The sequence below is a fragment of the Sphaeramia orbicularis genome, chromosome 7 (assembly GCF_902148855.1).
Source record: "Sphaeramia orbicularis chromosome 7, fSphaOr1.1, whole genome shotgun sequence".
Taxonomy (NCBI): Eukaryota; Metazoa; Chordata; class Actinopteri; order Kurtiformes; family Apogonidae; genus Sphaeramia; species Sphaeramia orbicularis.
Window position 1 is genome coordinate 54,515,929 of NC_043963.1, and position 27,111 is coordinate 54,543,039.

General features: G+C 38.2%; 1 protein-coding gene across 1 annotated transcript in view; it reads right to left on the reverse strand.

Moving 5' to 3' along the window:
• Window positions 1-27,111, reverse strand: part of LOC115422496 (cilia- and flagella-associated protein 74-like) — a 180,189-nt gene that overhangs the window by 27,218 nt on the left and 125,860 nt on the right. Inside the window, exons 15-20 of the mRNA XM_030138843.1 lie at window positions 17,643-17,762; window positions 16,036-16,220; window positions 12,237-12,353; window positions 7,880-7,989; window positions 7,730-7,785; window positions 2,987-3,106 (exon numbers count right to left, since the gene is read on the reverse strand). Of these exons, the coding sequence (XP_029994703.1) occupies window positions 2,987-3,106; window positions 7,730-7,785; window positions 7,880-7,989; window positions 12,237-12,353; window positions 16,036-16,220; window positions 17,643-17,762 (708 nt within the window). The remainder of the gene's footprint in view (window positions 1-2,986; window positions 3,107-7,729; window positions 7,786-7,879; window positions 7,990-12,236; window positions 12,354-16,035; window positions 16,221-17,642; window positions 17,763-27,111) is intronic.

Here is a 27,111-nt window from a genome sequence, read left to right on the forward strand (position 1 = left end):
AACTGTATATTGAAAAACAATGTGGTGCCGTTTAAACTGCAAAGACCATAATGTTGAAATAACGGCTTATTTGCTTTTTTTTTTTTAAATAAAAAACTCATGAAAAAGTAAACATTTAACAGTGTAACATTTTAAACTTGTAAATGAATGGGTTGGTAGAGTTGGTAGAGCGGCTCGTCCGATAACCAAAGGGTTGGTGGTTCCAATCCTGGCTCTGATTGTCCATATGTCCAAGTGTCCATGGAAGACACTGAACCCTAAACTGGTCCCAGTTGGACCTGGTGGATTTGGAAAGAGCTGTGGACACCATGAAGGAGGAGAAAATGAGCTAAAGAAGTGCAGAACATTTACCATTTAAATCCACTGTTAAATCTACACGTTTAAACTGTTAAATCTACATGTTTAAACTGTTAAATCTACATGTTTAAACTGTTAAATCTACATGTTTAAACTGTTAAATCTACATGTTTAAACTGTTAAATCTACACGTTTAAACTGTTCAATCTACACGTTTAAACTGTTAAATCTACATGTTTAAACTGTTAAATCTACATGTTTAAACTGTTCAATCTACACGTTTAAACTGTTCAATCTACATGTTTAAACTGTTAAATATACACATTTAAACTGTTCAATCTACACGTTTAAACTGTTCAATCTACACGTTTAAACTGTTCAATCTACACGTTTAAACTGTTCAATCTACATGTTTAAACTGTTCAATCTACATGTTTAAACTGTCAAATCTACATGTTTAAACTGTCAAATCTACACGTTTAAACTGTTAAATCTACATGTTTAAACTGTCAAATCTACATGTTTAAACTGTCAAATCTACACGTTTAAACTGTTAAATCTACACGTTTAAACTGTTCAATCTACACGTTTAAACTGTTCAATCTACACGTTTAAACTGTTCAATCTACATGTTTAAACTGTTAAATCTACACGTTTAAACTGTTAAATCTACATGTTTAAACTGTCAAATCTACATGTTTAAACTGTTCAATCTACACGTTTAAACTGTCAAATCTACACGTTTAAACTGTTAAATCTACACGTTTAAACTGTTCAATCTACACGTTTAAACTGTTCAATCTACACGTTTAAACTGTTAAATCTACATGTTTAAACTGTTAAATCTACACGTTTAAACTGTTAAATCTACATGTTTAAACTGTTAAATCTACATGTTTAAACTGTCAAATCTACATGTTTAAACTGTTCAATCTACACGTTTAAACTGTCAAATCTACACGTTTAAACTGTTAAATCTACAGGTTTAAACTGTTCAATCTACAGGTTTAAACTGTTCAATCTACACGTTTAAACTGTTCAATCTACACGTTTAAACTGTTCAATCTACACGTTTAAACTGTTCAATCTACAGGTTTAAACTGTTCAATCTACACATTTAAACTGTTCAATCTACATGTTTAAACTGTTAAATCTACAGGTTTAAACTGTTAAATCTACATGTTTAAACTGTCAAATCTACACGTTTAAACTGTTAAATCTACATGTTTAAACTGTTAAATCTACATGTTTAAACTGTTAAATCTACACGTTTAAACTGTTAAATCTACATGTTTAAACTGTTAAATATACATGTTTAAACTGTTAAATCTACACGTTTAAACTGTTAAATCTACATGTTTAAACTGTTAAATCTACATGTTTAAACTGTCAAATCTACATGTTTAAACTGTTCAATCTACATGTTTAAACTGTTCAATCTACATGTTTAAACTGTCAAATCTACACGTTTAAACTGTTAAATCTACATGTTTAAACTGTTAAATCTACAGGTTTAAACTGTTCAATCTACAGGTTTAAACTGTTCAATCTACACGTTTAAACTGTTCAATCTACATGTTTTAAATGTTAAATCTACAGGTTTAAACTGTTAAATCTACATGTTTTAAATGTTAAATCTACACGTTTAAACTGTTCAATCTACATGTTTAAACTGTTAAATCTACACATTTAAACTGTTAAATCTACACGTTTAAACTGTTAAATCTACATGTTTAAACTGTTAAATCTACACGTTTAAACTGTTGAATCTACACGTTTAAACTGTTAAATCTACACGTTTAAACTGTTCAATCTACACGTTTAAACTGTTAAATCTACATGTTTAAACTGTTAAATATACATGTTTAAACTGTTGAATCTACATGTTTAAACTGTTAAATCTACACGTTTAAACTGTTCAATCTACATGTTTAAACTGTTCAATCTACATGTTTAAACTGTTCAATCTACATGTTTAAACTGTTAAATCTACACGTTTAAACTGTTAAATCTACACGTTTAAACTGTTAAATCTACACGTTTAAACTGTTAAATCTACACGTTTAAACTGTTCAATCTACATGTTTAAAATGTTAAATCTACATGTTTAAAATGTTAAATCTACACGTTTAAACTGTTAAATCTACACGTTTAAACTGTTAAATCTACACGTTTAAACTGTTAAATCTACATGTTTAAAATGTTAAATCTACACGTTTAAACTGTTAAATCTACATGTTTAAAATGTTCAATCTACACGTTTAAACTGTTAAATCTACATGTTTAAACTGTTAAATCTACACGTTTAAACTGTTAAATCTACATGTTTAAAATGTTAAATCTACACGTTTAAACTGTTAAATCTACATGTTTAAAATGTTCAATCTACATGTTTAAAATGTTCAATCTACATGTTACTCTGTAAATATGTTTCAGTTGGATGTGTTTTTTACAGTATTGTTCTGGAAACCACAGCTGCCAGTTTTTTTTCCGTAAAAACAACAGGATTTTTTTTACAGTGTGAGCCAACGGTTGACTTTTTATGAATGTTTAAAAAGAATCACACGTTCAGAACAATCATCACAGACACATCAGGGGTTAAAGGGTTAAATGTTATTTCCAGCTCAAAGCCACTGCTGAACATGGAACAGAATGGTCCACATGTGTAAAGCCTGTATTTCTGACCCACCTTTCTGCTCAGACCTGGGCTGAAGGCCACAAGAAGAGTGTGTTTTTCTCCAGGTCTTATGCACCTCAGAGCGTTTAGCAGCGAGAATGGGCCATGTACGTCCAGCAGCGACGAGGACAACTGGGTCTGAGTCAAGGAACAGCAGCAACAACAGCAGCAGCAACAGCAGCAGCAACAACAGCAACAGCAACAACAGCAACAGCAACAGCAACCAATAAGGACGTCAGGTTTATGTTCAGTGTAGCATTACATTATGTTCCTGTTCATGAAAATTAAATATAGTTCCATGTCCCTGCACGTCAGCGTCTGTTCTGTCTGAATATGGGTGAGGTTCTCAGGTTCTGTTCTATGTTCCAGTCCTGGTTCTGTTCTGTGTTCTAGTCCTGGTTCTGGTCTATGTTTTAGTCCTGGTTCTGGTCTATGTTCTAGTCCTGGTTCTGTTCTGTGTTCCAGTCCTGGTTCTGTTCTGTGTTCCAGTCCTGGTTCTGTTCTATGTTCTAGTCCTGGTTCTGTCTCTATGTTCCAGTCCTGGTTCTGTTCTATGTTCCAGTCCTGGTTCTGTTCTGTGTTCTAGTCCTGGTTCTGTTCTATGTTCTAGTCCTGGTTCTGTTCTGTGTTCCAGTCCTGGTTCTGTCTCTATGTTCTAGTCCTGGTTCTGTTCTGTGTTCCAGTCCTGGTTCTGTTCTGTGTTCCAGTCCTGGTTCTGTTCTATGTTCTAGTCCTGGTTCTGTCTCTATGTTCCAGTCCTGGTTCTGTTCTATGTTCCAGTCCTGGTTCTGTTCTGTGTTCTAGTCCTGGTTCTGTTCTATGCTCTAGTCCTGGTTCTGTTCTGTGTTCCAGTCCTGGTTCTGTCTCTATGTTCTAGTCCTGGTTCTGTTCTGTGTTCCAGTCCTGGTTCTGTTCTGTGTTCCAGTCCTGGTTCTGTTCTATGTTCTAGTCCTGGTTCTGTCTCTATGTTCCAGTCCTGGTTCTGTTCTGTGTTCTAGTCCTGGTTCTGTTCTATGTTTTAGTCCTGGTTCTGGTCTACCTTCCAGTCCTGGTTCTGGTCTATGTTCCAGTCCTGGTTCTGTTCTGTGTTCCAGTCCTGGTTCTGTCTCTATGTTCTAGTCCTGGTTCTGTTCTGTGTTCCAGTCCTGGTTCTGTTCTATGTTCCAGTCCTGGTTCTGTTCTGTGTTCCAGTCCTGGTTCTGTTCTGTGTTCTAGTCCTGGTTCTGTTCTATGTTTTAGTCCTGGTTCTGTTCTATGTTCCAGTCCTGGTTCTGTTCTATGTTCCAGTCCTGGTTCTGTTCTGTGTTCCAGTCCTGGTTCTGTCTCTATGTTCTAGTCCTGGTTGTGTTCTGTGTTCCAGTCCTGGTTCTGTTCTATGGTCCAGTCCTGGTTCTGTCTCTATGTTCTAGTCCTGGATCTGTTCTGTGTTCCAGTCCTGGTTCTGTCTCTATGTTCTAGTCCTGGTTCTGTTCTGTGTTCCAGTCCTGGTTCTGTTCTGTGTTTTAGTCCTGGTTCTGTTCTATGTTCTGTGTTCCAGTCCTGGTTGTGTTCTGTGTTCCAGTCCTGGTTGTGTTCTGTGTTCTAGTCCTGGTTCTGTTCTGTGTTCTAGTCCTGGTTCTGTTCTATGTTTTAGTCCTGGTTCTGCTCTATGTTCCAGTCCTGGTTCTGTTCTATGTTCCAGTCCTGGTTCTGTTCTGTGTTCCAGTCCTGGTTCTGTCTCTATGTTCTAGTCCTGGTTGTGTTCTGTGTTCCAGTCCTGGTTCTGTTCTATGGTCCAGTCCTGGTTCTGTCTCTATGTTCCAGTCCTGGTTCTGTTCTGTGTTCTAGTCCTGGTTCTGTCTCTATGTTCTAGTCCTGGTTCTGTTCTGTGTTCCAGTCCTGGTTCTGTTCTGTGTTTTAGTCCTGGTTCTGTTCTATGTTCTGTGTTCCAGTCCTGGTTGTGTTCTGTGTTCCAGTCCTGGTTGTGTTCTGTGTTCTAGTCCTGGTTCTGTTCTGTGTTCTAGTCCTGGTTCTGTTCTATGTTTTAGTCCTGGTTCTGCTCTATGTTCCAGTCCTGGTTCTGTTCTGTGTTCTAGTCCTGGTTCTGTCTCTATGTTCTAGTCCTGGTTGTGTTCTGTGTTCCAGTCCTGGTTCTGTTCTGTGTTTTAGTCCTGGTTCTGTCTCTATGTTCTAGTCCTGGTTCTGTTCTGTGTTCCAGTCCTGGTTCTGTCTCTATGTTCTAGTCCTGGTTCTGTTCTGTGTTCCAGTCCTGGTTCTGTTCTGTGTTTTAGTCCTGGTTCTGTTCTATGTTCTGTGTTCCAGTCCGGGTTCTGTTCTGTGTTCTAGTCCTGGTTCTGTTCTGTGTTCCAGTCCTGGTTCTGTTCTGTGTTTTAGTCCTGGTTCTGTTCTATGTTCTAGTCCTGGTTCTGTTCTGTGTTCCAGTCCTGGTTCTGTTCTGTGTTCCAGTCCTGGTTCTGTTCTGTGTTTTAGTCCTGGTTCTGTTCTGTGTTCTAGTCCTGGTTCTGTTCTGTGTTCTAGTCCTGGTTCTGTTCTATGTTCTAGTCCTGGTTCTGTTCTGTGTTCCAGTCCTGGTTCTGCTCTGTGTTCTAGTCCTGGTTCTGTTCTGTGTTCCAGTCCTGGTTCTGGTCTATGTTCTAGTCCTGGTTCTGTTCTGTGTTCCAGTCCTGGTTCTGGTCTATGTTCTAGTCCTGGTTCTGTTCTGTGTTCCAGTCCTGTGGTTCTGGATGCAGATCAAGCTAACAATAAAAGTGGGCGGGACTTTCACTGGAGGAGAACTGAACTCATCCAATCACAGTCCATCTGTGACTTCTATCAGTGACCAATAGGAACTATATTAATATCTGTAACTACTTACATGTTCTAAACCATCACAATATGGACCATTACAAGGAAAGGACCATTTGTAATATTTCATAAATTCGTCAATGATCTACATTTCTAAAAATTGTGAACAAACTTTGGAGACATTGTCCCAAGGAAGGTACAGATAAAATATGAAATGAATCCAACCAGAAGTTTCATCAGAGAAGATGTTTAGAGAAATTGCTAACGAAGACGACACTGAAGATGAAGACGACGGCAGACACAGTGAGATGAAAATGAAAATGCAGTGAAATTTCTGTCTGTATCCTAAACCGTATGTGACTGTAATTTAGATTTGGGCTCATTTCATTATTTAACCCATAAAGACCCAAACGTCCACCTTTAACCTAAACCATCTAATGATCTAAACTGTTTAATATCTGCTGATCCATTAATCCTATCAATCCATGTCAATAATTGGTGTCAAATACAGTTCTTCATCTTTTCATGGTCATCACATATGACCCATTTGGACGTTCAGAGGCTCTGTAGTTACCATGGAAACACTGTCATCTTCTACAACATTGATTCACCAGTAAAACCCATGGAGTTGGATCAATGACAGTGGATGGACACACTGGGGTTATGTTCAGATAATAACAAAAGTGAATAAAAAAACCACAAAATGATCAATAATGTGGGAAAAAATGAGCAAAACATTGACTACAATGAGTATTAAAAAGAACAAAATAACTAACAAAATTAACAAAAACAGCCAAAGTGATCAATGAAATGAACAAAAATGAAAAATAAATCAACAAAATGATAAGTAACATGAACAAAATAAGACACAAATTGAACAAAATTAAAGAAAAATTATAAAATGGGCTACAAAATGAACAGAAACAAATGCAATACCAAGTAAAATGAATAAAAATGAAAAAACTTGGTTGTTGAACCCATGGAGTTGGATCAGTGACAGTGGATGGACACACTGGGTTTATGTTCAGTTAATGACAGATGGAACTGAAAAAAAAAAAAAAAAACTTTTTTTTTGCTATAATAACCATCAACTTTAATGAACATCTGCATGATCAGTGAATTAAATGTAGGAAAATACCTGACGTTCACTGAAAAGACAGAAAATACAGAGAATAATGACATAATAAATGGTCATAAAGCCCTTCAGACAACTTAAATATTGAGAAAAAAAATGTTTTGGAACTGCCCCAAAAGTAGAACTGGGTCTTTATGGGTTAAAAACCTGCTGTTCAATGGGAATGCTGACTCAGATGTGACACATTTGGTTTAATCTTAGATCAGTTTATATTTGTACTAAATATATATTATATCATTCACATGAGTACTGTACAACCCAGTTTCATCTGTTTTAATGCTCAGCCTGTTGGTTCCAAGGCCTTTTTACACCTTCTAATTCAGTGTTTTTTAACCTTGGGGTCGGGACCCCACATGGGGTCGCCTGAAATTCAAATGGGGTTGCCTGAAATTTCTAGTAATTGATTTAAAAAAAATTACTTATAAAAAAAGTTTTAATAATTCAATATATATGTCATTATAAGTAAAACACCACACACTTTTCCTAATAAAAATTTTAAAAAGCTGCATTATACACATAATATAGACAAAATGTCGTCTAAAATTGACGTTTATTTGCAACATAGTATAACAAACTTTTACATGATCAAAAACAAATTAATTCTAGAAAAAAAGTGTCTCCGTTTTGAATGTCTGGGGTCGCCACAAATGTGATGTTAAATGGAGTCACAAGCTAAAAAGGTTGGAAACCACTGTTCTACCTTCTGTGAATCTCTTTTAACTGTAACCCCACATTAGAATGAGTGGTTTACATAACAGAAGGACTGGACACAGTAAAGCAGTGGTTTTACTACACTGGGCTGGACTTCCAGCAGACAGTTAGCTCTACAAGGATACCTCCAGTGTTTCCGTACAGATGTTTTGCACTGTACACTTTTTTATCACTTTCTCACCTAAAACAGAAAACACACATAACATATGCACCAGTGAGAAGTCACAGTTTTACAGAACCTTCAAGTAACCCATTAAATGATCCTTTATCCTCACCCACTGCCACCTGATGGAAGTCTAGGATGGGCCGACCACTCTCAGATATCACCACTAGAGGGGGCTGTACAGCAGGACACTGGAGCTTCAGGTAGAGGGTGTTGGAGGGACTGAAGAGATCAAAAACATTTATAATTTCAATAGAACAGATAGAACAGACAATTGATTCAATAGACAACTGCTTTCATATTTATTTGACTTGAATAGTCTGATTATTAGCATTTATCATTTACTATGAGTGAAACCTGTTTATTACAGTTTTATAGAGCATCAAGGGAACACATGCCTTATAAGCATCAGCACAGTATTATTATTATTACTATTATTACTATTATTACTATTATTATTATTACTATTATTATCATTATCAATATTATTATTATTATTAATATTATTGAAATCATTTTGTTGGCATTTTGGCTAAAAAATGACTTAGACATTCCTTAAAGTATTAACATATTTTATTTTATTTTTTAAATAATTTGATTAATGCAATAATTGACCAGTCCTTTCAGCTGTAGATCAAATTACCCATAACTTCTTCCAGCGTATTCACCAAATTTGTTGTACATCGGCAAACGCTGCCTAAATCGTCAAGTTGTGACAGAGCTTTTATCAACCATGTGTTCATATTTTTTTCGTAGCTGAAATGACTTGTGGTGCTAAAAAGTGTTCGATAACAGGATGGTCTAAAGAAACACAAGAAAACACAAAAACCTAAACTGGAGGTTTGGAAATTGCAGCTCACAAACCGACAGGCATTGTCATGACGACTACCTCTACTTCTGTTTTTTACTGAAGGTACATAAGGAAACAGTGAAAAACAGCCAGTTATGAATAAAAAAAAAACATGCATGTAGTGGTGAATACAGTAAAAAGTGCAGAGGTTTACAGTAAAAACAGGTGAAAAAGTAGGCGGAGCTTACTAATACTCCCATCTGGTCGCACAACCCTTCGCCCCTCCTACTCACTGATGTCCCGCCTCCCCAGGGATTCATTTGGTGTATTAACTGTCAATCTAGAGCTGCACAATACATCATTTGAGCATCGACATCACAATGTACGTGCGCGCAATAGTCACATCGCAGAAAAAAATAAAAATAATAAATAAATAAATAAATAAAAGTCACATCGCAGGTCCTGCAACATAGGAGGTAAATAAACTCAACATGTTCTCATCTAATTTCAAAGGTACCTGACACACACTGCACACAGCTATCCACCAATCACAATCATTCTTAATTAGTTTGAAGTGAATCGCTGATAACGATATTAAAAAATGAGCAATGAACAGGAGAAAATCACCGTAAATGAAGACTTGGGGCCTGATTTACTGAGATCGCAAATAATGGGCACAAATGTGCTCGCTCGCTCTAAAATATGCGTGTGCTGTTGATTTGCGTGTCACGGGTGATCAACTAAGTTTTCCTACACAAATGACAACAGCCGCAAAGTCTTGGAGACCGCCCGAATTAAATGAGGATTTTGCGTACGCTACTGGTTGTCGTCATGGAGACAGTGCGCTGTAAAAACTGCTCTGGGATATCCCATCACTCATACATATGAAGTTACTCTTTTTCCACACAGAGGGTGAACAGGTATTTCTCTGTTGTTGTTTATCAGTGGTGAAGTGTGTTATTAGTCAAATAAACACCTTCTCTGTTTATGTCGCTCTGTATGGTGAACGAAAACTTCGAAGTCTGTGGGCATGATTAAAAAAAACAAAACATCCGCTTTTGTAGCTGGTTCAGGAGTCCAGTCACAACACTGGACAGTGCTGTGTGTGTGTGTGTGTGTGTGTTGTGCAGCGCTAGAACCCATCCTGAGAGAGAGAGAGAGAGAGAGAGAGAGAGAGAGAGAGAGGAGAGAGAGAGAGAGAGAGAGAGAGAGAGTGGTCTGTCAGTAGTCGGTCCTGGTCTAATGTGATGTGCCATTGGTGGAAGCGGGCATGGGGGGCAGGTCCATAAAGTGGGGGGGGCAAATGTCTCAGATTAATATTTTTTTCTCCTGTCATTCCATAAATGTTGATGTGATCAGAACAGATTGGTTCTGTGTGTTCCCTTTGGTTGTGCCTATGCCCCGCCTCCTCGCTATTTATTTATTTATTTGTTTGTTTGTTTATTTATTTATTATTGGGATCCCCATTAGCTGATGCAGGACATCAGCTACTCTTCCTGGGGTCCTCCCATTCCAAACAGACAGACAGTATCCATTTCCAAGCATAAAATCAATGTGATTCACCCTCAGATTTCCTTCTTAAGAACACTCAACAGTCAAACAAAACAACATAAACAATAATAACAATACTGCAAGATCAGTATTTAGCAAGTGTAACCGGTGGTGTCGGACTCTGCGTTGTGTTCTTTTTCTCTTAATGACGAGACCCACACGTATATTCTTGGAGGTAGTCTCCATTTATTATTCTGACAAAATGGATAAAACATAACAACCTCCGGTCAGCATTCCCCATGTAAAACACTCCTGCACAAACCAAATAATAAAGAAATATGTTTAAATACATTATAAGTGCCTAATACAGCCTAAACTAGCTGGTTCATGTAAAAAAAATTAAATTAACAAAGGTTAAACCAAAAGTTTCTATGAACTACACGGCTGCTTACCTCTCCCACAGAAAACCGGAACAAAAGGGAGGAGGCAAAGGCGCGAAAACTCAAGTTATAGTGCGCAGCGTCACACTGTAAACCGTTCGATGGGGAACAGACCAAAACAAAAAGTTCCACACACACTGATCCGGAGGCCCACAATGTCAGGTACTAAACCAAAAGAAATTAAAATAAAATGCACAGATTTTGTGTAATTATAACAATACACAATATAATGTACATAACCATAGTGCTGCTAAATAATTGACCCTGTTACACAAGATCAAATTAAAAACAGAAAAAACAAACAGACAAACAAAAACTAAGTAATAATATTAAATAAATAAACCTAATTATAATTGTGTGTGTGTGTGTGTGTGTGTGTGTGTGTGTGCATTTGGTAATATCATAAGTTGATGTCTACACGTCTTCTGAATTGTTTACAGGCGTCGGGTTATTTGATGTTGCTTCACTTGTCTTTTAAATCTCGCTTTTGTTTGTTCTTTGGTGATCTGTTCTGGAGGAGAGTTCCATTCCACCATGGCTCGTTACAGAACTGTTCTTTGCTTTGATTGTATATAACGCTCTAACACCTGCAGCCAGGTTATGGTGCAGCTGTTCCAGTTCAAACCTGCCTTTCAGACGCGCTAAATATAGACACAAAATCAGCCACCGCAATCAGTTTCAGGTTTGGTAAATCACATTGCACGCGCTAAATACATATTTGCATTTACTCCTCCCAATAATTCTGCGCGTTCTGGCAGAGGCGTCCATATTGCATATTCATCAGGGCAAACACGCTAAATGGGTTGCGCGAGCTGTTTTGCCCATTTGAGAGACGCAGACCTCGGTGCGCCCTGTTAGTAGATCAGCTTCAACGGGTTTTTGCGTGTACAGTCAAGTTTGCGCACGTTTTCACACACGCAAACCTTTAGTAAATCAGGCCCTTGGTGTCAAAAACAAAAGCAACGTCAGTTATCTGGAAATATTTCAGCTACAAGAAGGATGAAACTGAAACACATGTTCTGTGTCGACAGTGTCTTCCACCTGTCGACACAACAACAGGAAACACAACTAATTAGCCTGATCATTCACGTCAGCACCACACAGCTGTTATATCCTCCTGAGAAGTTTTTCAATATATATCGCAGGGTTTAAAAAAAATTGCAATGTCAGTTTTTTCCAATATCATGCAGCCCCTATGCCAATCTTTTCAAAAATTGGTAAAAAAAAAAATATGCAAAAAGTCGGAGAAAGGCACATGTAAAAGAACATGTGTCACATTTGAAAAACATTGGGTGAATTGCATCAAGAAATGAGTTGGACTCATTTTCTAAGTTGAAATTTTAATAATGTTTTTTTTAATTTTTAAATGTTTTATTTGTTATACCCCCTCCCACCCATAAGGCAGGGGTAATTCTGTTTTCTGTATAAACAGTGTTCGTTAAATAATGTTTTAGAATTTGGGTTTTTATGATGAGAACAGTAAAGGAAACAGTATTCAGTGTGAATCATTTCCATTTATCCAACATTCAGTCGGTTTCATCTTCTCAGTATCGGTGCCAATACTCACTGGACTTTTGTCAGATTATTGTTCAAACCAGACAAACGAATTTTACAAAACATATTAATAAAAGTATCAGATGATGGTTTTGGAATTTGAAAATTAAAAACCCAACTGCTACCCACTGTGCATAAATACTGTGTCCAGTCCCAGTGTACTTCCTGGTCTGTGGACGTGGACATAAAGTTACCTCCATGACGGCTGAGCCTCCAGAGGGTCCGACACCAAACAGGGAACGGTGAACTCCTGATACCGACGAGTGAAGGACGACAGCAGAGAGGCCCGGCCCTGCTCGTACTGCTCAGACCTAGGAGGAAAAAACACAAAAACACAACACCTGTATTTGTCCTCAGAGTCCACTGGAACCTGCAGACTTCCTTCTGTGAGATTTGACCGTGGAGTTCGAATGTTTCACCTTTACCATCCAAACACAACAGAAGCAGAGGGAATGGAAGGCCTCAGACCCTGACCCTTAAATCAGGGCTCTCAAACATGTGGCCCGCCAAAAAAAAAAAAAAAAAAAAGCTTGAATTAGGAAAAAAATGTTGAATTACGCAAAAAAAAAAAAAAATCTTCAATTAAGTAAAAAAAAAATCTTGAATTAAACAAAAAAAAATTATTGAATTAAGCAAAAAATCTTGAATTAACAACTTCAAATTTTTGTCATTGTTTTAATGCAAAAAATAACATTAAATTATGAAAATATTTACATTTACAAATTATCCTGTAACAATAAAAGGTGAATAACCTGAACAAATATGAACAACCTGAAATGTCTAAAGAAAATTCAGTCCAGTTTGAACTCTTTTCTTCCTGTTCCTCAGTGTTTAGTGTCTTTGTAGATCTGATCCAGAATGCACATGGAGAAATACTCAAAAATCACCCAAATTCACCCAAAAATCACCTAAAAATCACCCAAAAATCACCCCCCCCCCAAAAAAAAAACCCACCTAAAAATCCCCCAAAAACCACCCAAAAATTACTCAAAAAACACCTAAAAACTAGGCCTGTAACGGTACACGTACTGTACCGAACCGTTTTGGTACACACTTGTTCGGTTCGGTACACAGCTGTTACTGAAACGGCACAGTATCATGAGAAAAAGAAAAAGGAACGAAAGGCGTCATTCGACACGGAACTTCAAATCCACGCAAGTTTCACACGGACATATGGAACTAGCGCACAACGACTTGAAATATGAAATAGCTGCTTCCATAAGGTTAAAAAAAACAACAACAAATCTGATGTGAACCTGAAGGGAACAGACTGCAGACCCTCCACCATCAGTCCAGTCCAGTTTGGATCAGTTCAGGTTCAGGTGAAAGACAACAACCAGGAAAGAGAAGACGAACGTTGTTTGGCCCCTAGGAACTACGGTAGTTCTAAAACACTTACACCAGCTGTCTCTCTCTCTCACACACACACACACACACACACACACACACACTGTATAACAGAGGAATAGAACCCGGGAGTTAGAAGTTGTAAAGGAGTTGAAAGGATGTAAAGTTTCACTTTTGTTTCACACCAGCGTTAGTTATGTTAGTAATGGACCAAACCCCCACGTATATACCCCCGCCCCACCTCCGACAAACACCCCCCCCCCCCCCCCCCCGTGTTTTTCCCAAATCACACCCTGCATACACACGCACACACACACCTACACACACACACACACACACAAATACACAAAGTGTCCTAAACAGTTTATCTGTCCTAAAATAAATAACTAGGTTAATTTATTTGTCAGTGTTTCTCTACAGTTTGTTTAAACAGAACACCAGTTTGCCCTCTTGTTAATCTTGCACTTCATGTGGAATTTTTTTTTTTTTATTTCTCTTTTTCTTTCTGGGCTCAGCTGGCTGACAGGCAGCTGTCTGTACCGATAAGGCAGCAGCCCACACCAGCTGTACTCCCAGTCATCATTGCCCATTTTTCTAACACCTTTGCTTGTGTATCCTCTTTTATTTGTACATTTTACCAGGGAGTATCTCACACTACTTTTTTTTTTTTTTCCTACTTGTCTTGTCCAGCGTCCTAACAGTAGAATGGTAGTCTGGTTCCTTTTGGTGCTGAACACATTTGCTTTGCCAAGGGTAACTTCATAAAGTATATGAAGCGCCCTTTGATATTCTACTGTGTTTATTATGAGTTTTGTTGAACCACATTTCGATGCCAGACCTGACATGGGGGGTGGGGGTGGGGGGGTAGAGGAAGGGGAGAGAACAAGAGACAAGAAGGTGGAGAAGACCCTCACAAGAAAGTATCAACAATACAAACAGCAACAACCATGGAGACACTTATAATGGAAACAATAACTACAACCAGAACTGAGTAAACTGGGCAGAAGAGACAGAAAAAAAACAAAAAAAACAAAACTACAAAAAAAAAACCAAAAACAAAACACAACAATGAGATACATAAGACCTATGAAATGAAGAAAATAAGAAAGCATGAACAAAATGTCATATACCACGTTCGCACAAATAATACCTATAACAGATAATCCCAGTACCAGATCCACACAACATCAGATGTTCACATTCATCTGCTGTGACAGAGTGAACCAGTCAAACAGACTGAGGTGAAGAACACACACATGCAACCACAACCGCCCCCCCTCCAAGGATCAGGGACCGACCCAGAGGGCCCCAAGGCCTGGCCATCCAGCAGACACCACAGAGAGGGGGGATCCAGCCCGCCCCCCCAGAGGCAACAGTGTGCCCGCCCCGAAGATGGTCGAGGGAGGCCCCCCACCAGAGGCCCCACAGCAGTCGAGCACAGGCCCCAGGAGGCCAGGGACGCCAGCCGCCACCCCTCCGCCGGGGGCCAGCCACCCAGGGGCAGGCGAGGCACCGGTCCCCGAGCCCCACGAGCCCAGGAGCCACCCATCTCCCCGGGCAGGGGTCCCACCCAGCACACCGGGCGGCCAGGCCGGCCCAGGGAATTTTTTTTTTGCTGTTATTTTTCTGCAGAATGTGAACTGACAGAACTGGGATTAGATTTGTGTTGTTTGTTCAAAACTCCCTTTCAGGGAAAAGGGCAATACTAATGTTTAAAATACATTTAGTAATATTTTATTTTCTATTTGATTTATAGCAGCAGAATTATATTATTCCTGTTTTTCTATATTCTATTGTCTCCAAAAATTGGGGGAAGAATGTTCAAAAATTCATAAATGCATTAAAGACATTTTGAGGGGTTTTCTTTCTTCCCGTATCGAACCGAAAAAAAAAAAAAAACGAACCGTGGCTTTGAAAACCGAAAATGTACCGAACCGAAAATTTTGTGCAACGTTACAGGCCTACTAAAAACCACCCAAAAATCACAAAAGAAAACACCTAAAAATCACTCAAAAATTATCCAAAAACCACCTAACACTACGCCTATAAATAATGACAACTTCAATTTTAGTGAAACCCCCCCGCCCCCCCAAAAAAACCCACATTACATTCTGAAAATCTTTCCATTTCCAAACTCTCCTGTACCAATAAAATGTGACTAACCTGAACAAATGTGTCCAACCTGAAATGTCTGTATTAAATTCAGTCCAGTTTGAACTCTTTTCTTCCTGTTCCTCAGTGTTTAGTGTCTGTAGATCTGATCCAGAATGCACATGGACTAATGAGAAGTGGAGGAAGAAGACTGAGAAAATTACACTGATTTTTCTGAAGAAATTTCAGTTTTTTCAGGTTATTCACACCTTTTTTGTTCAGATAGTTTATAAAAGTAAGTGTTTTCATAATTTAATGTGTTTTTTTCTTTACAGTAAAACACAGACATAAATGTGCAGTTGTCATTATTTCCAGGTTCTTCTGTTCTTATTTGACTGGTTGGGTCCACTGCAGATTAAATCTGTCTGAATGTGGAACCTGAAAGAACAGGAGTTTGAGAACCCTGCTATAAACGGACCACCTGAGGACCTGGAGTGAGAAACAAACTTTAAAACCATGTTTCCAGGTCAAAGGTCCACTCAGAAAAGCTCCTACTGTGGCTGAATGTCCATGGGATCAGGATCAGGATCAGGATCAGGATCAGGATCAGGATCAGGATCAGGATCAGGATCAGGAGCTGGGTGGTCCTCACTGGGGTCGTCTGGGACCTTTCCGGTCTCTGTATTTGCACATGTCCTCTGTCCTGTACTGGACTCTGGTGGGACGTCCTCCCTTTGAGCCTGACAACACACACAGTTACAACTGAAATCATTAATCCATTAATTGACTCCAATCGATTAAAAGTTATTTGAGTACAATGTTCCTGAATTGAAGCTTCTTTTCCTTCATTTCTCTGCTGTTAAACATTGGTTCCACTGTTGTGTTTCACACGGACGTTTATTGTGACGCACATGACGCCAGGACCAACACACAGTTGGATCTTCTGTTCTAACACTAGACACTTTTTATAATATTAAATACAATACAGGCCGGCGGCCAGTCAGACGTCCTCCCCTCACATTTTTGCACATGCACAAGTGTTTTTATACATGGGTCTTTCCTTTTTCGTTATCGTCTCTACAAAAGTCTATTTCTGTACATATTGTTTATATGATAGATTTTATTTGGGCTAAAATCTGACACCTCCAGTACCAAATTTCATACCATCTCATGTATAAATGTGTGCTGGTGTGACATGAAAAATCCTTGATTCATATAAATATGTATGTTATTGTTATTTCTATACATCCATCCATATTTATTTATGTTATTGTTGTTGTTATTCACACACACACACACACACACACACACACACAGTACTTTTATAATTACATGAATTACTTTTATTTCTATATATAGATAGTTTTTCTATATCCTTTTACTTTGATACTTTTTGTGTTTGTTGTTCCATTACATTTACTTTATTTGCACTTTTTAATTTTGTTGTACCTGTACAATGACTATAAAGACATTCTATTCCATTCTATTCTATTCTATTGTACATTTACATTACATTTCCATTGATGCATTTGGCAGATGCTTTTTTTCCAAAGCGACTTACAGGGGAAAACCAAAAATCAATCAATCAATCAATCAATCAATCAATCAATAAAATACAAGAATAGATTAAAGACATAAAGCAGCTGTGCAATTAAAAACAGTGTCGTACAGAAGACTAAAAAAGCAAAATGATAGACTAGAATACAAGAATAGATTAAGAAGACATAAAATCAGCTGTATAATTAAAACAGTGAAGTAAAAATACCAAATAAAACAACAGAATAATAACAATAATAATAACAGTACATTTAAATGGAATGTTTAACAGTGCTAGGACAGCAGGTGTTCCAGCTGGTTCTGGAATAAAAGAGCAGTTATTTGTCATTTTCACTCCTGTCTGTCCCATATTTTTACCATTTCTTTGCCTGTTTAAATCCTGTAGTGTAATCCACCTGAACCGAAGAAAATAACTGACAGATTAAACGATAACAAACAGAATGGACAGTTCTGAACATGTGCCAAACGGACGACTACAGTGTATCCATGGAAACGCCCTTCTGTTTATGGTTTGGAGCTGACGGGGATGTGCTGAAACGGGAAAACACAGACGGAAATCCGAGCTGTCAGGAGGTGAGTGTGCGTTGGCGGGTGTCCAGCCGTACCTGCCGTTCCGTGGCTGTGTCCTCAGGCTGGAGCTCGGCCCGTTGGACCAGACGCCACGCCTCGGCTTTGATGTCCTGCTCTGACAGCCTGGGTCGGAACGTCACCTGGACTGGACACCGCTACGACGAGGGAAACACACACATGAACAGGAGGACACACACACACACACACACACACACAGACTATACACCAGTGTTTTTCAACCTTGGGGTCGGGACCCCATGTGGGGTCGCCTGGAATTCAAATGAGGTCGCCTGGAATGTCTAGTAACTGATAAAAAATTTAAACTTACTAATAAAAATTTACAGTATATAGCCTAAATGTTGCCTAAAATTAATGTTTATTTGCTACATATTACAGCAAACTATTACGCAATCAAAAACAAATTAATTTTAGCAAATAAAATGTCTCTGCTTTGAATGTCTGGGGTCGCCAGAAATTTCTAATAATTTATTAAAAAAAATGTAAAACTTACTAATATAAATATACATTATATAGCCTAAATGTTGCCTAAAATTAACGTTTATTTGCAACATATTATAGCAAACTATTACACGATCAAAAACAAATTAATTTTAGCCAAAAAAAATAAAAGTTTCTGTTTTGAATGTCTAGGGCAAGGTTATAATCATTAACGAAAACAAACGGAATGACGAAAACAAAAATTTAAAAAACATTTTCGTTAACTGAAATAAATAAAAACAAAATGATAAAAAAAAAAAAAAAAAAAAAAAAAGATAACTAACTGAAACTGTATTGTGAGTTTACAAAACTAACTAAAACATATAAAAATTATGGATAAAATTCCCTTCGTTTTCGTCTTTGTCAATGTCGGATTGATACGAAATAGATGTATTTCACTCCAGCAATTTGAGCTAGCAGCACCATACGACACTTCACAGTCTGTCATGTCTGGTCACTGGTGGTTTCCAGTGGTCTTCTGGTCCCCACTCTACCTGGAACATACAGACTAAAGCTGGGACAAAACAGCACAGTCCTGTCTGGGACTGACTTATGTGATGAGTGGGGTCGGGTTTTTTTCTTTTTTTTGCTCAGTGTGTGTGTGTGTGTGTGTGTGTGTGTGTGTGTGTGTGTGTGTGTGTGTGAGTGACACAGACAGAGCAGAGCTGAATGACAGTCAGACAGGTGTTGAACTAGCATCCAGGTACAGACTGGAGAGTTTATCTCCATGAAAAGGCCTTCCAAGGCCTGAACTGCACAGTTTAGAAGAGGAGAGAAGAGGAGGAGGAACACTAATCCAATTACAGAGGGATGGAACCTGTTAGAATGTTACAAAACATGTGATGTTACTAGCTACAGCTAGCTGAACTGAACTGAAGCAAAGTTGGCTAATAATGGAACTGGAGATGATTAAGAGATGAGAGATCTGCTAAGGTGTGGTTTACTGATGAGGAACTGGGTTATATATGTTTATAAGTGGTTTGTATATGTTTGTATCTGGTTCATACATGTTTCTGTCTGGTTTATATATGTTTATAAGTGATTTATATATGTTTCTATCTGGTTTATATATATTTCTATCTGGTTTATATATGTTTATAAGTGGTTTATATATGTTTCTATCTGGTTTATATATATTTCTATCTGGTTTATATATGTTTCTATCTGGTTTATATATGTTTCTATCTGGTTTATATATGTTTATAAGCGGTTTATATATGTTTCTATCTGGTTTATATATGTTTCTATCTGGTTTATATATATTTCTATCTGGTTTATATATGTTTCTATCTGGTTTATATATGTTTCTATCTGGTTTATATATATTTCTATCTGGTTTATATATGTTTCTATGTGGTTTATATATGTTTCTATGTGGTTTATATATGTTTCTATCTGGTTTCTATATATTTCTATCTGGTTTCTATATATTTCTATCTGGTTTCTATATGTTTCTATCTGGTTTCTATATGTTTTTATGTGGTTTCTATATGTTTCTATCTGGTTTATATATGTTTCTATGTGGTTTCTATATGTTTCTATCTGATTTATATATGTTTTTATCTGATTTATACATGTTTCTATCGGGTTTATTTATGTCTCTGTCTGGTTTATATATATTTCTATCTGGTTTCTATATGTTTCTGTCTGGTTTCTATATGTTTTTATCTGATTTATACATGTGTCTATCTGGTTTATTTATGTTTCTGTCTGGTTTATATATATTTCTATCTGGTTTCTATATGTTTCTGTCTGGTTTCTATATGTTTCTGTCTGGTTTCTATATGTTTTTATCTGGTTTCTATATGTTTCTGTCTGGTTTCTATATGTTTCTATCTGGTTTCTATATGTTTCTGTCTGGTTTCTATATGTTTCTGTCTGGTTTCTATATGTTTTTATCTGATTTATACATGTTTCTATCTGGTTTATTTATGTTTCTGTCTGGTTTATATATATTTCTATCTGGTTTCTATATGTTTCTGTCTGGTTTCTATATGTTTCTGTCTGGTTTCTATATGTTTTTATCTGATTTATACATGTTTCTATCTGGTTTATTTATGTTTCTGTCTGGTTTATATATATTTCTATCTGGTTTCTATATGTTTTTATCTGGTTTCTATATGTTTTTATCTGATTTATACATGTTTCTATCTGGTTTATTTATGTTTCTGTCTGGTTTCTATATGTTTCTGTCTGGTTTCTATATGTTTTTATCTGGTTTCTATATGTTTCTGTCTGGTTTACTGCTGGCCGCTTTGTGCATCTCCTCTCATGCTTTGCACATCTTTGCATTGTTTTCACGTAAGTGACGCTGTGTATGGATCACACCCTCCCCCAACCTGCTATAGGGAATTCATACATCCTACTGTACATGTGTTTGTGTCTGTGCTCAGTCAATGAGCCGCCCTAACCGACCCCCAAATAAAGTGTCCAGGGTAACCCCCTGATTAGCACCTCACTAATTTCTTTGAATAGGATGGTGAGGAAGATAAAATATATGAAATAACTAAAACTAATACTAAAACTAAACTAAACTAAAACTGAGCATTCAGAAAAAAATGATAACTAATAAAAACTAGCAAACCTGCTCTAAAAACTAATTAAAACTAACTGAATTAGAGAAAAAAAGTCAGAACTAAATAAAACTAAACTATAATTAAAAATCCAAAACTATTAGAACCTTGGTCTGGGGTCACCTGACATTTGTGACGTTAAAATGGGGTCACGAGTAGAAAAAGGTTGGGAACCACTGCTGTACACTAATACTGCACTGGTTATTATCGGTGCTGGGGACAAAGACTTTAACCCTATAACGCCAAACGTATCATATCTGATCCATGAGTTTTGAAGCCCTCTACACCAGGGTTCTCAAACTCATGTTCTTTCAGGCTCCACATTCAGCCTGATTTGATCTGCAGTGGACCGAACCAGTAAAACAATAACAGAATAACCTGTAAATAATGACAACTGACAATTTATGTCTGTTTTAGTGCAAAAAAACCCATTAAATTATAAAAATACTTACTTTTATAAACTATCCAAACAAAACAGATGTGAATAACCTGAAAAAACTGAAATTTCTTAAGAAAAATAAGTGTAATTCTAACAGTATTCTGCCTCAACTTATCATTTCTCCATGTGCATTATGGATCAGATCTACAAAGATGCTGCTGTTGGTCCATCAGTCTCAATGACGACCTTGACTCCAGTTTCTGTGGCTCCTGCAGTGGCCTTGTCAGCCCTGTTTTTGCCCTGAAGTATCTGCCACAAAGACACTAAACACTGAGGAACAGGCAGAAAAGAGTTCAAATTGTGTTTAATTTTCTTTAGACATTTCAGGTTGTTCATATTTGTTCAGGTTATTCACGTTTTATTGTTACAGGATAGTTTGTAAGTGTCAATATTTTCATAATTTAATGTTATTTTTTGCACTAAAACAAAGACAAAAATTTGAAGTTGTCATTATTTATAGGCATAGTGTAATATTTTATTCCCATCAAACCCAGTAGTAAATCTGCAGTCATTCTTTTGTGTGGGTTCTTCTGCTGTTATTATTTGACTGTAGATCAGATTGGTCTGGATGTGGAACCCACACTAAAATGAGTTCCACAGCCTGGACTGTGGAATTTTTACACTTTGGAAATTCATCCCAGGGGCCGCACTGGAACGTTTGGGGGGACGCATTTGGGCCCCGGGACACATGTTTGACACCCCTGATCTACAAGATCAGTGTGATATTTTTGTCTTGAAAAACCTGATGGATACAATTAGATACATGCAATACACAGATAATCCACCAGGGGGAGGAGTTCATTCACCAGAGGCCTTTCCCTTGACACTACAAGACTGTCATTAATGAGGAAGAACTGGGACCATTTAGAAAAGGAATTACCAGTTTGTTAGACATGTTTGTGTTGTATTATGTTTTTGTTTGTTCAAAAATAATAATACTTGAGCATTGAGACCTCATGTATCAAATATGATACAAAATTGAAACTCTTACATGGAAAATGATATTTGAAAAAAAAAAAAAAAGAAAAAAATTCTTATTTAGAAAGACCAATAAAGGCTCCAGTTTCAAAGAACTGGAATTTTCTGTCAATGATTTAATGGTTCAGGCTTTACAGGGTTAATTCAGGTATGGAAATGGAGATGGGGTATGGTTTCACAAGAAAAACACGAAAAGCACTTGAAGAGCGCAGACCTCCACCAAGGCAGATCACCCCCCCCCCCCCCCATCACCACCAAAATGTAATCATTTCCTCCTCGTGCCAGTATCAACATTTCCTGAAAATTTCATCCAAATCCGTCCATAACTTTTTGAGTTATCCAGCACATGGACTGACAAACCCCGATGAAAACATAACCTCCTTAGTGGAGGTAAAACATTTGGTGTGTAACAGGTGTAGTAACTAGACCAGAATATATATAAATAATAACAAATAAAATTACAAAAAATAAAAATAAGACAAGAAAATACAATATTAAATTTGATAAAAGTTAGATAGGAGTAGAGGTAGGCAGAATAAAGAATAGATCTAAACTATGAATAGACACCATCTGTACAGTATTAACAGTATGTGACAGTGTGTAAATGGAAGAACACACAAACACATGTTCAGTGAAAATAACAGGGTTGTGATTCTAAAATTAACTGACAAAGACAACGTTTCCTTCTGAAATAGCAATACTGAAAATCACCTTCTGCTGCCCAATTAGTTTTCATTTTTTTCTTGACAAAAGAAAAAAAACCCAAAGAAATAAACAAGGATCATTTCCATAACCTGACTGCACTAATATTTTCCTGGACTGGTTTGAACTTGGATTAGAGCATGTATTCTCCATGACATCATTTTAATAAACTCATACAATGTCACAATACTTGTTTTTGTCCATAGTTTCATAGATACATTTATTGGCACAAATTTTCTTAGGGGGTCAAATGAGCGGCCATTTTTGTCAAAAAAAAAAGTTGTCATAAATGCATAGAACTGTGTTGAAATAATTTGGCCAAGAATTGTGTTACTTAAGTAATATAATAAGTACATTTTTGCTAAACTTTGCTCCTTAACTTTTTGTTCTGAGATTTGCTAGATAAAATATATGAAGTAATACCTGATGTACGTCATGTTAACACTTTGAAAAAGATCATTTTGACGTACTTCACACATTAATCCATCAAATTACTAGTAAAACGAAACACAACAAATATTAGTCTACGTACAGAACTAGAATCTGTAATATATAACAAATGGAACAAAAAATGACAAATTCTTTACATATGACTTAATGACATTCCATGTCCCAAGAGCCAAGAGCTAGACTCTGCGTTCGGGGATCGGGTCGTCGGGCTCCCTGCCGTCGACTGCCACCCAATCCACATCGCACCCGGCCCCTACGATTCCCTCGGTGGGTGGTGAGTCCACCAGAGGGTGGGCCCACGTCGCTCCTTCAGGCTGAGCCCGGGCGGACCCTGTGGGCACAGGCCCGACCACCAGGCGCTCGCATTCGAGCCCCAACCCCGGGCCTGGCTCCAGGGTGGGGCCCAGCTGCACCATACCGGGCGACGTCACGTTCTTTTGTTGGTTCTTTTTCATAGGGGCTTCTGAACTGCTCTTAGTCGGGCCCGTCACCCAGGACCTGTTTGCCTTGGGAGACCCTACCAGGGGCATAAAGCCCCCAACAACATAGTTCCTGGGATCATTCGGGCACTCAAACTCCCCCACCACGGTAAGGTGGCAGTTCAAGGGGGAGTTCAAGTATCTTGGGGTCTGGTACACAAGTGAGGGAAGGATGGAGCGTGAGATTGACAGATGGATCGGTGCAGCGTCTGCAGTGATGCAGTCGCTGTACCGGTCTGTCGTGGTGAAGAAGGAGCTGAACCGAGAGGCGAAGCTCTTGATTTACCGGTCAATCTACGTTCCTACCCTCACCTATGGTCATGAGCTTCGGGTCATTATTTATAGACATAACGCAATATTGTTATTTTCACATCCAACCCAGTAGTAAACCTGCAGTCATTCTTTTTGTCGGTTCTTCTGCTGTTATTATTTGACTGTAGATCAGATTGGTCTGGATGTGGAACCGACACTAAAATGAGTTCCACAGCCTGGGCTGTGGAATTTTTGCACTTTGTAAATTCATCCCAGGGGCCGGATTGGAACCTTTGGCGGGACGCATTTGGCCCCTGGGCCGCATGTTTGACACCCCTGACCTACACAGACTGTTCACTCAGTCTCTCCCACCTGGACTTTCTCAAACAAAATGAAGAACTCATTGTTTAGTGTTCTGTTGTCACTGGAGGTAAACGTTCACAACACAGACCTGCACTTCCCTCATGTGTCCACAGGAGGGCATCATTGCACTGTGTCATCCTTTAATATCTACCACTCTGGGGTCTTACATCCATATATATCTGGGCTTAAACAGTATTTTCTGTAACGCTACTACAAAATCTGGTGTTTTCTCATTTAAAGGTGAATAGTATTTATTTTAGACACACATATAAGGTCAGTTAGATATTATGACTTTTATGGCATAGTGGAAAACTGTCATGATTAGAAAGTTCACATACATGTTTACATGTTACATCTACAAATGCCATCAGGCCTTCCTCTGCATCTGTTTATGTACACACTTATCCTAATACTTGCATTACCTGTATGTTTTTATTTTATATTCGTATGCTAAAATGGAATTCAGGGTTAGATTACAGTAGATTCACATGAATATTCTATAATCAAATAGGTCTGTAACTAAAAACATCTGTTCAAGGTTATGAAACAGTTTTACTCATTTGCATAAAAACAAGTGACACAACTGCTGCGAAAACTCTAAGTCTTTAAAATTCATCAGCAGAAAATTATGATATTTTAACCAACCTACATTTATGAGCAAACATGACATGTAATATTTGCTTCTTAGTGGTAGAGTGTTGTAGTTTTTTCTGTTTTTTCTTGTCTGTTTTGGTTTTGGACTGGTGGTCAGAGCTCAGACAGCGGACCTGAGGTTAGCTTTAGCGAACTCATGTTGGCTAATCTTATTAGGTTCACTTTAATTGAGTTAATCCTGCAGAAATAAGTCTTAAAACCCAGAAGTCAGTTGGCAATTTGGACTTCCTGATTCCCTCAAATTGAAGTTTTTTAGATGGATTTCTGACAAAATAGCTGGAATAAGATCTGTGCTTAACACCGACTGAAGAGATTTTCAGGCTTTGTTTTACAAAATAAAACACATCAGAAAGGTCGTTTAATATGTGAACCTTTGCCTGGAGTCAGGACTCAGGGGTTAAAGGGTTAATTCAGGACTTGCAGCTGACGTCACTGGTCATGTGATTGTTGTTTACACTGCCATATTGGTAGGCACGCTATCCACATCCAGAAAGTCCGAACTGTTGCTTTATCTGGTGTTTTTCTCTGGACTCGTGTTTGTGTGTTTTGTTATTTGCCAGTATGTCTGCTTGTGATAAAGGCACTGTTGTCCGGTCCCATACTGCCAGAGCCCTTGATAGCACCTCCAAGGTTCGTTATGTGGAAAAGATCAGATCTATTACCGTGGACCCCCACAGCTTGACCTTGGATAAACTCTGTGCTTTTGTCAGTGCTCAGAAGTACCCGGCAGTTAGCTACCCACAGATGTACAACTGTCTGCTATATCAGGTGTGAAAACAACGAAGGCACGTCATCAGGGGACATAGGAGTGTCACTTTTTCCTGGAACAAGAATAAGGGAAGTCTAAACATCTGAACAAACATCTGAAAATAAACCCAAACTTAGAACGGTAGGGGGTGGGGGTGGGGTGCCCATGGTACATGTTTATTGAACTAAATACTGGTAACGTCTCTGTAGCCATAAACTAGTTTGTGTTTTAATGCATTCACTTACCCTCAATAAAATGGTCGCTGCATACTCGGCCGTTGCTTTATGGTTGCCAGCCTTCGCGTTTTATGGCTGCAATCTAAGGCAGGCCATCTCTATCACTATTCACCACTCCCACAACATGTCTGGTTATTTAAACGCCATAAAAAACGGCGTTCAAACCACCAAAATGCCGTAAAATGCGGCGTACAAATATAAAATGCTGTAAAATGTGGTGTAAATTCCCACAAAAACACCGTTTTTTATGCCGTCATGTACTGTTTTAAGAGCGGCGCAAAAAGCGCTGTCTTATGGCTCTTTAAAATGTCGTTTTTTACGGCGCTCTGTGTCACTTTTGACAGTGTAAAAAGCAGCGTTTTCTTGTATTATAATCATCTCCACCCCCTGGCTTTCACAGCCACTAAAGCTGAACTGTCATCAGCCAATAAGTAAAGAGAACAGACAGACCACACCCATTTCCCACTCATCTCCTTTGCTGCTGATTACCTCCGCCAAGGAGGTTATGTTTTTGCCAGGGTTTGTCTGTCTGTCTGTCTGTTTGTCTGTCCGTTAGTGTGCAACATAACTCAAAAAGTTATGGACAGATTTTGATGAAATTTTCAGGGTTTGTGGGAAATGGGATAAGGAAGAAATGATTAAATTTTGGTGGTGATCGGAGGTGGGGGGGCCCACGGGGGGGGCGCAGACCAGAAAATTTCATCAAAATCTGTCCATAACTTTTTGAGTTATGTTGCACACTAACGGACAGACAGACAGACAGACAGACAGACAAACAAACCCTGGCAAAAACATAACCTCCTTGGTGTGGGGGGGCCCACGGGGGGGGCCACTGATCAGCCTTGGCGGAGGTCTGCGCTCTCTGAGTGCTTCTAATTGCATCTGTTTCTTACCTGCTATAAGGAAAAACCTGAAAGCTTGCCTACCAACATGGCGTTGTAAACAGAAAACCACGTGATCATGTGATGTATGTGCAAAACCTGAATATGTGAACCTTTACCTGCAGTCAGGACTCAGGGGTTAAAGGGTTAACCTAGCCGTTGTCAGTCCAGCTAGTGCTAGTTCATTTCTAACATGATGACATTAGTGTCATCAAACCCAACTCTACATGTTACCATTGTTCATGCAGCTA